Genomic DNA, 16,119 nt, shown 5'->3' with positions numbered 1-16,119 from the left:
GAATTGTACTGTATAGTAGCAGCTGTTTTGTTAGTGGGGACTCCTATTCGATGTGTTCAAGTTTTCACATCTTCCGGGAAATCTCCCGGAGTTGGAATAGAGTGGAGTAAAGGCAGCCCCAGTGACAAGCAATGGATTTCTGAAAACCGAGTTTGGTAGCTGGATGGTGCTTGTTTTGCAGTCGTGTATTAGCTTATGCTTTATATTTGACTAGCTTTCCTTTTATTCAGCGTTGACTGCTTTTACTCGATGGTTACACAACAGAAAGCAAATGACTGAAGCTTATAGCGCTGAAAATGTTAGTTGGGCGGCGTGGTGATCGTTTCGAGGTTGGCCAGATATACAGGTACAACAACTTCGTCTTCCCGGATAGCAAGCCTCAAGCCCTACGACGTCTCCAGATCATGGAAAAGAAGATGGACTCAAATCCTGATTTCACTGATCGGTACTGCAGAAAGATCCAGGACTACGTCGACAAAGGATACGCTAGGGAATTGGAACCTGGTGAGCTAACTGAAACTCCGAACACCTGGTACCTGCCGCATTTCAGCGAGGCGACTGATGAGAAGTTCCGCTTGGTGATGGACGCCAAGTCAAAGTCGCATGGTTTTTCCCTGAACGATCTGCTACTGAAGGGTCCGGATTTCGTCCCTCCACTGATCGCGGTCCTGATACGGGCCCGAATGAAGAAGATTGCCTTCGTTGCGGACATACGGGAAATGTTCCATCAAGTCCTCATCCGCAGAGAAGATCAGGACTCCCAGCGATTTCTTTGGCGTGGCATGAATCGCACGGACCCTCCTAACGAGTACGTTATGCAGGTGATGATGTTCGGCGCAGTGTCGTCCCCGTCGATGGCACAGTTCATCAAGAACTTCAATGCGAAGGAGCTAGAAGAAAAGCACCCCGGCGTCGAGCGAGCTGTCGTGAAGCAGCACTATGTCGACGACTACTTCGACTGCGCGGACACTGAACAAGAAGCCATCGAACTGGTTCAGCGTGTCATTAAGGTGCACGATCAAGGCGGATTCAAGCTAATGAAGTTCTCGTCAAACTCCCGTGCCGTGTTGGCATATCTCGATCCGGCAATCGTCGCGGACAAGGAGAGCGACGTTCGTGTCCTCGGAATCGAGTGGGACCTGCAGTCCGACGAATTCGTCTTCCCGCTAGACTTCCCAAAACTGGATCAGCGATTCCGGACAGCTGAAGCCGTGCCCACGAAGCGGCAACTGCTGAAATTCATGATGGGTATCTTCGATCCACTGTGCTTGCTCAGTCCGATCACGATTCAGCTGAAGATCATCTTTCAAGGGCTGTGGCGACTGCAGTCGGGATGGGACGATGAGATTCCTGATGGTCTGGTGCCGAGATGGATGGAATAGCTGAACGAAACTGCAAGACTGGGAGAAATTCGACTACCGTGGTACTACCATCCGGCGGTGCCATCCTTTAGTGATGTTGAGGCAGCAGGGACGAAAGTCCTGGGGCCTGACGCACCCCCCCGCTTGCGAGTCAGCTGCGTAGTCGCCGGCTAAGAATAGGTCTACTAACCCCAATTCAAGGTGTCAAGCGACCCGTGCTGAGGAATGAGTGATCGAGGGGGTGAAAAAGATGCTCGATCTTTAACGGAGCCTGTGGGGTACCTGGGCACCCCCCACAGTAAGCTGTCCCTTACCGCGTTAATGCAGGGCTCTGGCGTGGTGGACATTCTTTCCCGTGCTACTCGTGGGATTTAATCATGAAGTCAAATAAAAATCAGAATCTAGGTGGAAATAGTGGTGGGATCAACCCCTTCGCAAGAAGCGGGTTGTTGAGATCTCCGACAAGGAGAAGTGAGGAGATAGGCGCTGGGAGTTGCGTACGCAGCTCAAGCGTGGGTGCTCCAGTCCACTTCCCGGCAAGCCAGCCGGTGGAGGTTATGGACGGAGCGTGGTTGTTGAGGGCCGTCAACCGAGGATCCAAAGGACGGTCCGCAATAGAGGTGGCTGAGCAGCAGCTTGGCAAAATCATCGACTTTGCGTCCACTAAGTCGAACATAAGCAAGGACCTGAAAACAGCCTTGCTTCGACTTAGGGCGTCGATCGACGATGCCAAGCAGGAGCACGCGGCACTCGCGTTGCTGACTGCTGCAGCAGCGGAGCCTGCAAATGAGAAAGTGCCGAAGTTTACCCAAACGGAGGCCTTCTCCTTCGCAGGAAGTCCGAATAAGGCGGAAGCGACTGCTCGCGACAAACGGGGCAAGCAATCGCAGAAGCGGGCGAGGCAACCGTCAGGCGAGGAGCTGTCTGGCGGTGCCCGCAAGGCCAGGCGAATCATTACCCCGAAAGTCGGTAATAATGCCGGAAGGTCGGACCCCAGCCAGGGTTCCCGGAAAGCTGGGAAGGGTGGACCTGAAAAGGCTGGCCCGTCCCGGAACGATGGGAACAAGGGGTTGCGACCGCTAGTGGGCCCTCAACAGCCACAGAGTAGGGCGATCCAAGGGGAGGACCCCCCTTGGACGAAGGTAGAGCGGAAGAGGAAGAAGAAGGCGAATCCGCAGGTAGTAGCGCAGGACGCCAAGCCAAGGCGTAGGAGGGCAGGTGCCAAGCGCGAGAAAGGCGACGCTATCGTCATCAAGACGGAACAGTCCAAGTACTCGGACGTCTTGAAGATGATGCGAAGCGACGCCAAGCTTGAGGGTCTTGGAGCCGACGTACGCAGTATTAGACGTACTCGTACGGGCGAGATGATCCTGGAGCTGAAGCGCCAGAAGGAGCACAAGGGCGCCGCCTATAAGAGGCTGGCAGAAGAGGTCCTTGGTGAGGGTGTGCAGGTGAGGGCTCTGACACATGAGGCGACTCTGAAGGTCAAGGACATCGATGAGATCACCGAAGTGGAAGAGCTCGTCACGGCACTGCGGCAACAGTGCGATGTGCAGGTGGCCGCCGCAGCCGTTAAGCTACGGAAAGGGCCAGCAGGGACACAGATAGCTTTGGTTCAGCTACCTGTGGCGGACGTCAAAAAGTCCGTTAAAGTAGGGAGCATAAAGGTGGGTTGGTGTGTATGTCACCTGACATTCCACGAGCCACCAGAGGTTTGCTTCAGGTGTCTGGAACCAGGACACAAGTCGTGGGACTGCAAAGGCCCCGACAGGCGCAAACTGTGCAGGCGATGCGGCGCTGAAGATCATAAGGCCCAAAGCTGCACGAGTCCGCCCATCTGCATGATCTGTACCGGGAAATCCTCGAACAACAGACATCCGATGGGTGGTCCAAGGTGCCCGGCCTTCAAGAAAGCCGCAGTGAACAACAAATCACAGTGCAGGTGACGCAGCTGAACCTGAACCACTGTGATGCGGCTCAGCAACTGCTTTGTCAGGCAGTTTCTGAGTGGGAGACGGATATCGCCATCATATCGGACCCATACCGAGTACCCGCCGGCAACGGCAACTGGGTCGCGGATGGGACCAGAAAAATGGCGGCGATATGGACGACGGGTAAATACCCCGTTCAGGAGTTGGTGTCTACTACCTATGAGGGCTTCGTGGTCGCCAAAGTAAACGGGGTCTTCTTCTGTAGCTGTTATGCGCCTCCGCGGTGGCCGATCGAGCAGTTCACGCAAATGCTGGACCGCCTAACGACCGTGCTAACAGGGCGAAGGCCGGTGGTAATAGCGGGCGACTTTAATGCCTGGGCCGTGGAATGGGGAAGCCGTTTCACGAACCAGCGGGGTCAGATCCTGCTAGAAACACTGGCCATCTTAGATGTCGACTTGGCTAATGTCGGTACCAAGAGTACCTTTAGTCGAAACGGAGCGGAGTCAATTATTGACGTGACCTTTTGTAGTCCTGGCCTAACAAGTAGTTCGAACTGGAGAGTAGATGATGGCTACACTCACAGCGACCACCTGGCGGTTCGCTACAGTATCGACTACAATAACAGCAGACAGCGGATAGAAGAAGAGGCGGCTAGGCCAAGGCCAAGCCCTCGCAGGTGGAAGACATCATACTTCGACGAAGGGGTATTTAGGGAGGCGCTCCGCCGTGAGCGAAACTTAATCGGTTTAGACGGCGACGAGCTGGTAGCGGTGCTCTCACGTGCGTGTGATGCGACCATGCCTAGGCGAGTCCACCCTAGAAATGGGAGGCCACCGGCTTACTGGTGGACCGACGCGATTGCGGACCTGCGCCGCGCCTGCCTACGGGCTAGGCGGCGGATGCAGCGAGCACGATCAGAGGAAGAGCGAAACGAACGGCGGGTGGTGTTCGCCGCTGCAAAAGCCGCGCTTAAGACCGAGATAAGAGCAAGCAAAAAGGCCTGCTTTGAGGGTCTCTGTCAGAGTGCCAATACGAACCCGTGGGGTGACGCCTACAGGATCGTTATGGCCAAGACGAGAGGTGTGATGGCTCCTACAGAGCAATCTCCAGAGATGTTGGAGGGGATCATTGGAGGACCTTTTCCGCGTCATGATCCTAGTCCTTGGCCTCCTTTCGTAGGACAGCCGGGGACTGGGGCTGGCGATGAGGAGAGGGTCACCGATGTGGAACTTGCGGGGATAGCTAAGTCCCTTAGCGTAGGTAAGGCCCCAGGTCCGGACGGAGTTCCGAACCTGGCCTTAAAAGTAGCTATTGCAGAAGCTCCCGAGATGTTCAGGTCTGCTATGCAGAAATGCCTGGACGAGGGAGTTTTCCCAGAAGCTTGGAAGAGGCAGAGCCTGGTACTATTGCCAAAGGCGGGGAAACCACCCGGAGACCCGTCGGCATATAGACCAATATGCTTGATTGACACGGCGGGGAAGGTGCTCGAAAAGATCATCCTCAATAGAATGTTGCGGTTCACCGAGGGCGAAAATGGTCTTTCGAGTAACCAGTACGGCTTCCGGAAGGGGAGGTCCACCGTAGACGCTATCTTGTCGGTTACAAAAACCGCCGAGAAAGCACTCGAGCCTAAGAGGAGGTGAATTCGCTTTTGCGCGGTAGTGACTCTGGATGTAAGGAATGCGTTTAATAGCGCCAGCTGGTCTGCTATTGCCGATGCGCTCTTGCGTCTGGGGATACCGGAGTACCTGTACAAGATTCTCGGAAGTTACTTTCAGAATCGTGTACTAGTCTACGACACGGAGGTGGGTCGGAAGTGCTTTCACATAACCTCAGGAGTCCCGCAAGGTTCCATCCTGGGTCCGGTGTTATGGAATGTCATGTACGACGAGGTGTTGAGGTTAGAGTATCCAGTGGGAGTGGTGATTGTCGGATTTGCCGACGACATTACGCTCGAAGTCTACGGTGAAACGATCGAGGAGGTAAAGTTGACTACCAACCACTCGATCAAGGTTGTGGAGGCGTGGATGCGGTCCAGGAAACTGGAGCTGGCTCACCACAAGACAGAGGTGACGGTTGTTAACAACCTGAAGTCGGAGCAGCAGACGGAGATCAGTGTAGGGGACTGTACTATCCTGTCAAAGAGCTCCGTCAAACACTTGGGCGTGATGATCGACGATAAGCTTACCTTCGGTAGCCACGTCGATTATGCCTGTAAAAGAGCCTCCACAGCTATTGCGGCACTGTCCCGGATGATGTCCAATAGCTCTGCGGTGTACGCCAGTAAGCGCAAGCTTCTGGCTAGTGTTGCTACGTCCATACTTAGGTATGGCGGCCCGGCGTGGGGCACCGCGCTAAGTACTAAATGCTACCGACGGAAGCTGGAAAGTACTTACAGGCTTATGTGCCTGAGGGTTGCGAGCGCGTACCGTACCGTGTCACACGACGCTCTCTGCGTCATTACTGGTATGGTGCCTATCAGCATTCTTATCAGTGAGGACATGGAGTGCTTCGAAATGCGCGGCACAAGAGGCATACGCAGGACTGTCAGGATGGCCTCTATGGTCAAATGGCAGCGCGCGTGGGACAGTTCCACCAAAGGAAGGTGGACCTATAGGTTGATACCGAGAGTAGATAGTTGGATTAATAGGCGCCATGGGGAAGTCACATTCCACCTGACACAGGTCCTTACAGGACATGGTTGCTTCCGACAGTATCTACACCGTTTCGGGCATGCGGATTCTCCCGAATGACCAGTGTGCAATGGTTTAGAGGAAACGGCGGAACACGTTTTGTTCGTGTGCCCGCGTTTTCGCACAATGCGTGACCGCATGCTTGCCACATGCGGGGAGGACACAACTCCGGACAACTTGGTCCAGAGGATGTGTAGGGATGAGTTTGGCTGGAACGCCGTTTCAACGGCTATTACCCACATCGTCTGGGAGCTACAGAGGAGGTGGCGCGTGGACTCGGAGAATGGCTAGTCCAGATGCAGTACAAGAGGTGGTCCAGGGGTTCGGAGTCGGCTTCGTAGGTCATACCGGTGCCCTGCGGTCGAGATCGACCCTTACAACGATTAAGTGGCCGCGGAGAGGAAATCCCGGTAGCGGTGCTGTCGTGGCGTCGGTCTACTGGGTTTGATCCGAGCCCGCGGTTGGAAAGGGGTCCCCGGCAAGGGTCGGGGTAGGTGAGATCCTGCTGTCTGCAACCTACGGGTGCATCTGATAGGGCCTGAAGGGTAGTGATACCTTCCCTTTGCGGGCAGGTCAGATCGGGTTGCACGTGGGCATCAGTTCTTGATGTCCGCTCAGCAGTAGGGCGCGGGCGGGGTTGACCCTGCCCGCCTTCCGAGGACAAAGGGAGTGGCGAGGACCACTCGGGAAACTGGCTAAGCGCCAGCATGCTACCGTGATGGACTCTCCAAAGCGAGCCATCGATGTTCGTTGCTGCAGGCTACGCAGCTAACCTTGTGGGTGCGATGTGCACTAGCCCCTCTCTGAAGCAATACCTTCTTGGTGGTTCCGGAGAGACGTAGGGTTTGGCGACCATAGGAATGGTTTAGTGGGTACGAGGAGAGAGTAGTCCTGGATTTTACTTTTGTTGTAGAAGACGGCCTGTCAGACCTACACTACCCTAACCTTCTGTTAGGGTGTCTGTTGTGCAGATTATCCCCCTATGGTTTAGAAGGAAAAAAAAATCCTTTAGTGATGTTGAACTACACGCTTTCTGTGACGCGAGTGACAAAGCTTATGCCTGCATGATCTACATGGTCCACCGCCGAAAGGAAAGATCACATGTTGCGCTGGTGTACGCGAAGTCAAGAGTAGCACCCCTGAAGTCGCAGACTGTGCCGCGACTAGAGCTACAAGGATGCGTCCTGGCAAACCAGATGATAAACGTTCTTCAAACGGAGATCATGATCGACATTACCCGGCTGTACTTCTGGACCGATTCGAAGATCTGTTTGTGTTGGTTGAAGTCGGATCAGAAGCTGACGGCCTATGTCGGCGCTCGCGTAATGAAGATTAAGGAGAATGGTCACGGAGTGCAGTTCTGGAACTGGGTTCCGTCGCAGCTCAACGTGGCGGATTTGGCAACGAAGTGCTCGAAGATTGGCAGCATGCAGGAATGGCTGCGTGGCCCAGACTTCCTCTGCCGGGATAGCTCTACCTGTCCGGTCGACGAACTGTTGGAAATGTCCTCCGCAGAGTTCGCGAGCTTCCACTCCGAAATAACCGTCGAAGATGTGGCCGGACCGCTGTGCTGTGCGGCGTTCAAAGAAAAGTTGATCGATCTACCCGACATTGCCAGGTTCTCGGATTTCAACCGGCTGATCAGGTCAACTGCGTACTACCTGAAAATGAGAAGACGAGTTTTGCCGAAACGAGAAAAGCCTGATCAGTTGACGATCAATGTTCGTGACATGGATGAAGCAAGAAAAGCGTGGTACAGGAAGGTACAATCGGAGACCTTCGAATCCGAGCTGCGTAGCTTGAAGATGTCAGGTTACGTGAAAAGTAGCAATCGTCTGAAAACATACTCCCCGTTTCTCCACGATGGAATCATTCGGATGCGAGGTCGTGTCCAAGATGACAGCAAGCCGTTCGAGGTGAACAACCCGGTGATCCTTCCCGACGGCCATCCGTTCTGTACGCTGCTGATCCGGATGTATCACATTGCCAACGCGCATCAAGGCCTGGAAACAGTCATCAACAACGTCAAGGAACGCCACCGGATACTGAAGATCCGTTCGCAGGTGAAGAAGTACACGATGTCCTGTGTGAAGTGCCGAGAGCTGAGAGCGAAGCCAACCGTGCCGCAGATAGGAATCCTGCCGCCGGCACGAACAACCCCGCACGTGTATCCGTTCACCTGTACTGGCATCGATTACTTCGGGCCGCTTTCTGTAAAGGTTGGCCGGCGCGTGGAGAAAAGGTGGGTTGTGCTGTTCACCTGCATGACGTCGAGAGCAGTACACCTGGAAGTGGTGCCATCGCTCGATACGAACAGCTGCCTAATGGCAATACGCTGTTTCATGTCTGTCCGTGGACTGCCGCAGTGCATCATGACCGACAACGGTACCAACTTCACCGGTACCGACCAGGAACTGAGGACGCTCGTAAAGTCACTGGACCAGCCGCAGATTGAGGAGTCGTTGAGTGTTAGAGGAGTACAGTGGAAGTTTATACCCCCCGGTGCTCCACATTTCGGGGGATGCTGGGAGCGATTAGTCCGCACCGTCAAAACTGCACTTGGTGCAATGCTGAGAGACCGACACCCTACGGACTTGGTGCTCCGGACGGCGTTGTGCGAGGCGATAAACACTGTCAACAATCGGCCGTTGACGCACGTTGCGGACGACCCCCTGGATCCTGAACCGTTAACACCGAACATGCTGCTACTCGGACGGAACAACGTGATCCAGTTTGACCACGATTTTGACGAACGGGACCTGGACTGTCGTGCCGCCTACAAGCATTCCCAGATCTATGCGGATCGTTTCTGGCGCAAGTGGGTGGCCGCATATCGCCCGGAGCTCATCCGGAGTCGCAAATGGCCGGACAACAGGAGGTATCACGAGTACAAGGTTGGTGACATTGTGATGCTGGTGGACGAGACTCTACATCGTGGTAACTGGCCAAAGGGCGTGGTAGAGAAAACCTACCGTGGCCCGGACGGAAAAATAAGAACTGTGGAGATACGAACAGCGAAGTCACGGTACAAGCGACCCGTCAGCAAAGTTGTGTTGCTGCAACCCATCAGTTCGTCTTCTGGCCCGGAGAATGTTGCGAACAAAATTAGCTAAGCATACATTTTTACTCGGGCACCGCAGGCGCCCGACGTCGAGCCAACCGTCGTTGTCACGTGAGCGGGCTGCCGTCGTTGCCGTAGCAACGACCCAACCGCAATCGCAGCAAGCGTGGGCTGATTTTGAATTTTTTAGATTAGAGGTGAAAAAACTGCGACGCGAGCTAGAAGTGAAATTTTTTCCCAATGCGTAGGAAACTAAATTTGAATTGTAAAACTCTTTGTTAAACTAGTTAATGATAGTAATAAATTAAATAACAGTTAACATAAAGCGTGTTATTAGTGAATTGCGTGAAGTACCAGTTTGAGAAGTAGGTTGAAGTGAACCCGGGTGAAGGTGATTAGCTGTGGACAAAATCATCCTATTTGCGTCTGCCCCCTGATTAGTGCACGTGTATCGGGAGCCTGTTGGAGCCGAATCTGGAGCTCCTCCCCCGCAACCACGTAACTACCCTGAAACAGAGCAGGTAAACCACTGTCCCGTGATTCGCTACCAGGAAGTAGCTTACATTTGGCCCTTCTCCCTCCAGGTAAACCACTGTCCCGTGATTCGCTACCAGGAAGTAGCTTACACACGGAAACATGTGGGAAGCCCTCAGGCGCAAGGGTGTCCCTAAGAAAATCATCGGCCTCATTGAAGCACAGTACAGGGCATTTTCGTGCAGAGTACTGCGCAACGGTGTTTTGTCCGATCCCATCCGGGTAGTTGCTGGAGTGAGGCAAGGATGTATCACCGCAACTGTTCCTCATCGTAATCGATGAGATCCTGGTAGGTGCGATTGACTGTGAACCAAATCGTGGATTGCTGTGGCAGCCCATTACCATGGAGCACCTAAATGATTTCGAACTGGTCGATGACGTTACTCTCTTAGCACAATGGTGCTCTGATATGCAGAGTAAGCTCGATGATCTTGCCAATCGATCCTCGGCGACACTTCGGCCTTACGGGTAGCACAAACAAACAGACGTAACACTCTTCAAAACGGCTTGGCAATTGTATTTAACGATCAATTCAAATTTCATTTGATTTGCGCGATCGTTCCACCAGATGCGCTAGTGTTCGATCGCTTTAACGTATGCCAGTGTACACGTTCCTGAATGATGCAAACGAAAATTACACCGAGAAAAATTTCTACTCAATGACTGAGTTGGCCTTACTCAGAAATCTAAAAATCCTTTGTTTTCTTACTCAGCTTCGGCTAAAAGTGGGACAACCCATTGGCAATGGGTTGTCCCACTTTTAACGGAAACTGAGTAAGAAAACAAAGGATTTTTCGATTTCTGAGTAAGACCAACTCAGTCACTGAGTAGAAATTTTTCCCTGTGTACAGGCAATTTGTGTTGTAGTGTGCGTGTCAGCAAAACGTCAAATCGAAATCCATCATGACCGACAGTGTCGCGCGCGGTTCTACCAACAGGTGGCAGTGTGCTCATGAAAATGACACCGGGCAAAAGTTTTTGATGATTTTTTTTCTAAGAGTTACATCTGTTTGTCTGTGCGGGTAGCTAAATGGCGTCCGATGGCGGCACCAAGATCGACATAGGTACACGAATCAAGGCGAGGGCTGCTTTTTCTTCTTACTTCTGGGAGCTCTTTGTACTAACAAAGAGCGAAAAATGGCGCAGCGAACTAGCGCTATATTGCCAGTTAGTTTTTGGTTTATACTCAATTAGAGTTTACTTTCTGGTGAGCACGCCGCGAACACGACCGAGCATGTCGATCGCTGCAGTCGTACTCAAAGGCGAGGGCTGCATTCGTGAGTTTAAGACATGTGGAAAAACAATCAGATTATTCAACGCTCCAAAATCCGAATTTTCAACTCGAACGTGAAATCTGTGCTGCTAGCACGCCAATGAAATTTGGTGTGTATCAGCCGAGAACACTCAACGGCTGCAGGTTTTCATCAATAGTTGCCTGTGGTATATAATTCGTGCATGGTGGCCTCAAAATTGGACATCGCAGCAGAGCTGGACCCAGAGGCTCATGGCGGCGCAGCCTCAATAAGGAAATAAAGGAAGTCGACAGAAATTTGACCTGACCGCAGGTCAAGGCGATGACTGGCAATCTCCCAGGATGGAGATCTTTAAATTCGGCCCTCTGCGCCACCATGGGTGCTCAGGACTGGTAGTAGAAGTAGATTAGAAAACAAGGATTGGAGAAAATAAGCTAGAGAGATAATAAAGGGAAGTTTAGAATTAGAAAGTAAAGTAAATAAATAAAAATTAAAAAAATAAGAAAAGTAAAATAGAAACAAATAAAAATAAACATGAAAAAAGAGAAGGAAAATAAATATAGAGAAAAACAACAAAAACTAGAATAAGGGTGTAAAGTAACCACAATTCAATAGTCTAGTAAATAGACCAAACACAGAGAGAAAGAGGAAAAAAGTAAGGACGAAGGAAAAAAAATATTGAGAAGATACGGAATGATTTCGTTTGGGTGCATCTGATGCAATAGGTTCCATCGAAAAATAATCTTCAACATCAATTAACTTGTACTTCTTCTTCTCTTTCATGGCGTAACGAGCCCATTGGGACAAAGCCTGCTTCTCAGCTAAGTGTTCACTTCCACAGTTATTTTAACTGAGAGCTTTCTCTGTCATTTACCATTTTGCATGTGTATATCGTGAGGCAGGCTAGAAGGATTTCTTTCACCTTAAGTTCCTGGACCGACCGGAAATCGAACCCGTCATCCTCAGTCTGGTCATGCTTAATACCCACGCCTTTACTGATGTGGCTATATGGGCCTTCAATTTACTTGGGCAAAGGGATTAAATTCCACTTGAAGCCATGATTATTGGAAGAAGCGTGTTCCTCACAAAACACTTCATCGCTGAGTTGGGAAATGATCCTAATCCGATAACAGCTTACTCAAGTCGGAGGCACCTAGCCAATTCTGTCGTAATTGCTCCCTTAGTTGCACTACCGAATTCACTGCAAACGCGTCGTTCCTTTGCTAAACATGTGGTTTCCAGCAAAAATAACACCTCTTGTGACCTCGCTGCTGATCGTGGTCAGTTGCGCCACAGATACTAACGACGTAAAAATCATCGGTGGTTTTCCTGCGGAACTGAGCAGCACCTACCATCAGGTCTCGATCCGAAGGAAATCCGTCGATCTGGCCCTGTTCGGCAGTGGGCACATCTGCGGTGGAAGTCTCATCAACGATTGGACGGTACTGACGGCTGCCCATTGTTTGGTCAACCAGGACGACAAGAGACGTGTGGCAAGCTTCTTCCGGGTGGTCGGCGGTGGTCTCGATCGCACTGTGGAGAATCAGGATAAGATGGTCGCCAACGTTAGCAAAGTGATCATCCACGAAGAGTACAACGCGAAGACATTCGCCAACGATATAGGGCTGTTGATCGTAAGTTCGGAGATCGGGTATAGGTTTCAAAAGAAGGACATTTGAAATGTTTTAATGTTTTCCAGCTCGATAAAGCGATTGAAGACTCTCATCCAACGCTTAAAACTATCGATCTGGCGACCAAAAGTCCCGCTCCAGGAACAGCCTGTCAAACCACCGGTTGGGGAACCACTCAATTCGTAAGTTCGAAAAAAAAATCAAACATCGCTCAAAGGTATGATCACACATATTTTTTTCCCACCGCTAAATAGGGCGTTCCAATTGCGACGGTAGAGTTGAGAGCCGTCAACATAACCGTTCAACCAATCGACTCGTGCAACGCCACCTACACTGGAATGATTCTGGATGGGATGCTTTGCGTGGGAGAGATTGCCGGAGGGAAGGACACTTGCCAGGGCGATTCCGGAGGTCCTTTGGTATGCAATGGGTCTCTGACAGGGGTAGTTTCGTTCGGGAACGGTTGCGGTAGTCCCAATTTCGTCGGAATCTACTCCGATGTGGTCTACTTTCGGGAGTGGATAAACAAGCATAAAAGCGGAGGTGAAAAACTGGTGTCAGCGGTTTTCGGTTTAGTGGTAGCTGGTGCGCTGCACATGTTCAGGGCGGTTAGAGAAATGTAAATCCGAAACGTTTTGATAATAAAGTGTCCTTCCTTAGTACCCTCAGCTGTCAGATCTGATCAATCTCTGTCAAAGTGCTCTGTGTCATTCTCTTTCGTTTGGTTGATACATAGCTACAAGTGTCTCAAAGAGGCCCGGTTGAACCTGTGCCTATGTAGCGGAGCCCTGATAAAAAATATCATAAAAATACGATAAATTTTATTGTTACAACACCATTTTTTCGAAACATCCCAACTAACATTTTCAGCGCTATAAGCTTCAGTCATTTGCTTTCTGTTGTGTAACCATCGAATAAAAGCAGTCAACGCTGAATAAAAGAGAAGCTAGTCAAATATAAATCATAAGCTAATACATGACTGTAAAACAAGCACCATACAGCTACCAAACTCGGTTTTCAGAAATCCATTGCTTGTTACTGGGGCTGCCTTTACTCCACTCTATTCCAACTCTGGGAGATTTCCCGGAAGATGTGAAAACTTGAACAAATCGAATAGGAGTCCCCACTAACAAAACAGCTGCTACTATACAGTACAATTCGATATACTGACAAATACCCAAACCAGCAGCGCTTTAAAGGCCATTATGCGATTTCATTGCAGCTAGAAGCTGTAATAAAGAAACTGTTGGTTTACCAACACGGCTTGTCGAATGTAAACATTATTGTCAAAACAAACTTCAAGCGGGATATATAGCTACTACACAAATTCTTTACAGCTATCCATTTCTGTGCTGTGAAATTATTTGGGTTGCTTTTATTGCACTTTAATTCAATGCCGGAAGATTTGCCGGAAGATGTGCAAATCGAGTAAGAGTCCCAGCCACTACAACAGCTGCTCTTATACAGTACGTTTTGTAATGTTGCCAAAACACAAAACAGCAGCGCTTCGTAGCCGTTTAAAGAACACTCTTTCAGCTAGAAGCTGTGAAGAAGAATCTGTTGGCGCAACCACACAGCTTGTTCAATGTAAACATTATTGCGTTTGACGTTTCACAAGCTTTTGCAGCAAGATGAAGTTGGGTAAGGTTTCTTGTGGCACAATTATGAAGCCTTGTCTGGAGTAAAACAAAACGGGCTATTTTCTGTTCTATTTATATATAGCAGTGTGGCAGCGAAGACATAATCGGGACCAGTGAATACGAAGATCGGACGTTCAATTCCAAGTAGCGGCAAGTACTTCAATTATTCAATTTTAAAATCGATAACTCCAGTTTCACTTGTATTGCGTCACGGTATCCATAACCTAATTATATTTAATCGATTAATTTGGGGATGCCGTATAACTATTATAAACCAACCGCGAAAAGGCTGAGAAAGCGCCTTCTCAAGATGTTATTCAGTTAGTTGTTACATAGGAGCAGAGAAAAGAGCTATGTCTTGGTGGCATAGAAGCTTCCCGCACAGCATGTACAAGCTGATTAAGTTCGCCAGATTCATTGGTATAGGGCTTGCATAGAAGCTTCCGTCCATATGTACAACACAGTAACTCAGCATCAAGCCGTATTAAGGACGCTTTGTTGACGTTTACATTCACAATAAATGTTAGTTGGGATATTCACCATTAAACATATTGTAATTTGCACAGCACACTCACCATCACTCCTATTGTTCTATACCATTCGGCGAATGGTAAATGGCACTTTTACAATAAAAAATGGTGGTCGTTATGTATCTTAACCATAAAATTTTGAGAAAATTTTCATACACTTTTTCGCGAAAAACAATAGAATGTATTGTGTTTTTATGAGACATTTTTAGGGCAATTTTCAAAAGAAAACAATATATCTTAATGTTTCTTAATTGTTCTTAAAATACAAATACAATTAATTGAATGGCGTCAAATAAATCTTTGTTACAATGAAAATACAATAATATTTGTTGTTATTTCTCAGTTATTCATTGAGAGCTTCCTCTGCCAACACGGCTTGACGTCTGTCAGTCGTTGAAGTTTTAGCGAATAACATTCGATAACCGAAACATCTACTGTACTGAAATTTAAAACGAAAACTATAAAACATATGTCAAGTGATTTTGTATTTGATTATGCAAACATGATCCAAGCAACAATAATGTTTATTGTTAATTATTTGTTACGAATTGTTTTTAAGTGTAATTGAGAAATAAACTCTTTTTTAATAAAAAGTTCATGAGAACTTTGCAGGCACTTTTGCAACTATTATGCTTTTGGTCGAAATACGAAGTGACCGAACGTGCGAAAATTGATTTTCAACCTACTTAGAAATGTCGCAACTCAATTTGGATTAGTGCATATTGTTGCTCTTAATTAGCGTAATGATGCGCAACAGAAAAAATAGATTCAAATTTACTTCGCAGCTGCAACTTCGCATGTGCTTCTAGCGACGACTTCGATTTGGTGGTGCGACGATAATATATAAAAACAACTTAAATTAATGTTTACTGATAGTAACTTTAAATTCTGGAGCTCGATTTGAATAGGTCGTATGTGCTTTTGTCGATATAAAACTCGATCAGTTTATTTTAGTTATTGTAGCAATATGGGAGATATTTTGGAGACTTTTGATGTTGGAACGGAATGCTTGTTTTGTGAGGATTCTGCTGTATGTATCAAGTTTGATCAACTTTAATGATTCGCGCTGTTATAAGCGAATCCAACTGATCTAATTTTTAATCGACAAAAGCACATACGACCTATTTAAATCGAGCTCCAGAATTATTATAGAACTCTGGAACTCGATTTGAATAGGTCGTATGTGCTTTTGTCGATATAATATTCGATTAGTTGGATTCGCTTCTTATAGCGGAAACTGTTGAAATTTAACAAAATCAATACATACAACCGATTCCTTACAAAACAGGCTTGTCGTTTTATCATTAAAAGCAACCGAAATATCTTCCATATTTCTACTATTACTAAAATCAACTGATCGAATTTTATATCGATGAAAGCACATACGACCTATTCAAATAAAGCTCCAGAACTATTAAAAAACAATCGAATCAATTAGTCACTAATAAAGCTAATGTTCACTTATTGTACGAACTATATGGG

General features: G+C 48.7%; 2 protein-coding genes across 2 annotated transcripts; both read left to right on the top strand.

Annotated features, from left to right (window-relative positions):
* Positions 1 to 7,061: 7,061 nt before the first annotated feature.
* LOC134288534 (uncharacterized) lies at positions 7,062 to 9,101 on the top strand. The gene has a single exon (XM_062853661.1). It carries the CDS (start codon positions 7,062 to 7,064, stop codon positions 9,099 to 9,101), a length of 2,040 nt encoding a protein of 679 aa, XP_062709645.1.
* A 2,792-nt stretch (positions 9,102 to 11,893) lies between these two features.
* LOC109401885 (trypsin alpha-3) lies at positions 11,894 to 13,135 on the top strand. Its single transcript, XM_029853825.2, has 3 exons — positions 11,894 to 12,470; positions 12,536 to 12,649; positions 12,722 to 13,135. Exons 1-3 carry the CDS (start codon positions 12,066 to 12,068, stop codon positions 13,088 to 13,090), a joined length of 888 nt encoding a protein of 295 aa, XP_029709685.2. The 5' UTR covers positions 11,894 to 12,065; the 3' UTR covers positions 13,091 to 13,135.
* The last annotated feature ends 2,984 nt before the right edge of the window (positions 13,136 to 16,119 follow it).

This window comes from Aedes albopictus, chromosome 1 (genome assembly GCF_035046485.1).
Source record: "Aedes albopictus strain Foshan chromosome 1, AalbF5, whole genome shotgun sequence".
In the NCBI taxonomy this organism is placed as follows: Eukaryota; Metazoa; Arthropoda; class Insecta; order Diptera; family Culicidae; genus Aedes; species Aedes albopictus.
This window is presented reverse-complemented; position numbering and strand designations above follow the sequence as displayed.

Bases quoted from the DNA above. Each gene is read 5' to 3' on its own strand.
- LOC134288534 (XM_062853661.1), top strand. From the start codon at position 7,062: ATGGTCCACCGCCGAAAGGAAAGATCACATGTTGCGCTGGTGTACGCG.
- LOC109401885 (XM_029853825.2), top strand. From the start codon at position 12,066: ATGTGGTTTCCAGCAAAAATAACACCTCTTGTGACCTCGCTGCTGATC. The intron at 12,471-12,535 runs GTAAGTTCGGAG...AATGTTTTCCAG, and splicing joins ACGATATAGGGCTGTTGATC to CTCGATAAAGCGATTGAAGA. The intron at 12,650-12,721 runs GTAAGTTCGAAA...ACCGCTAAATAG, and splicing joins GTTGGGGAACCACTCAATTC to GGCGTTCCAATTGCGACGGT.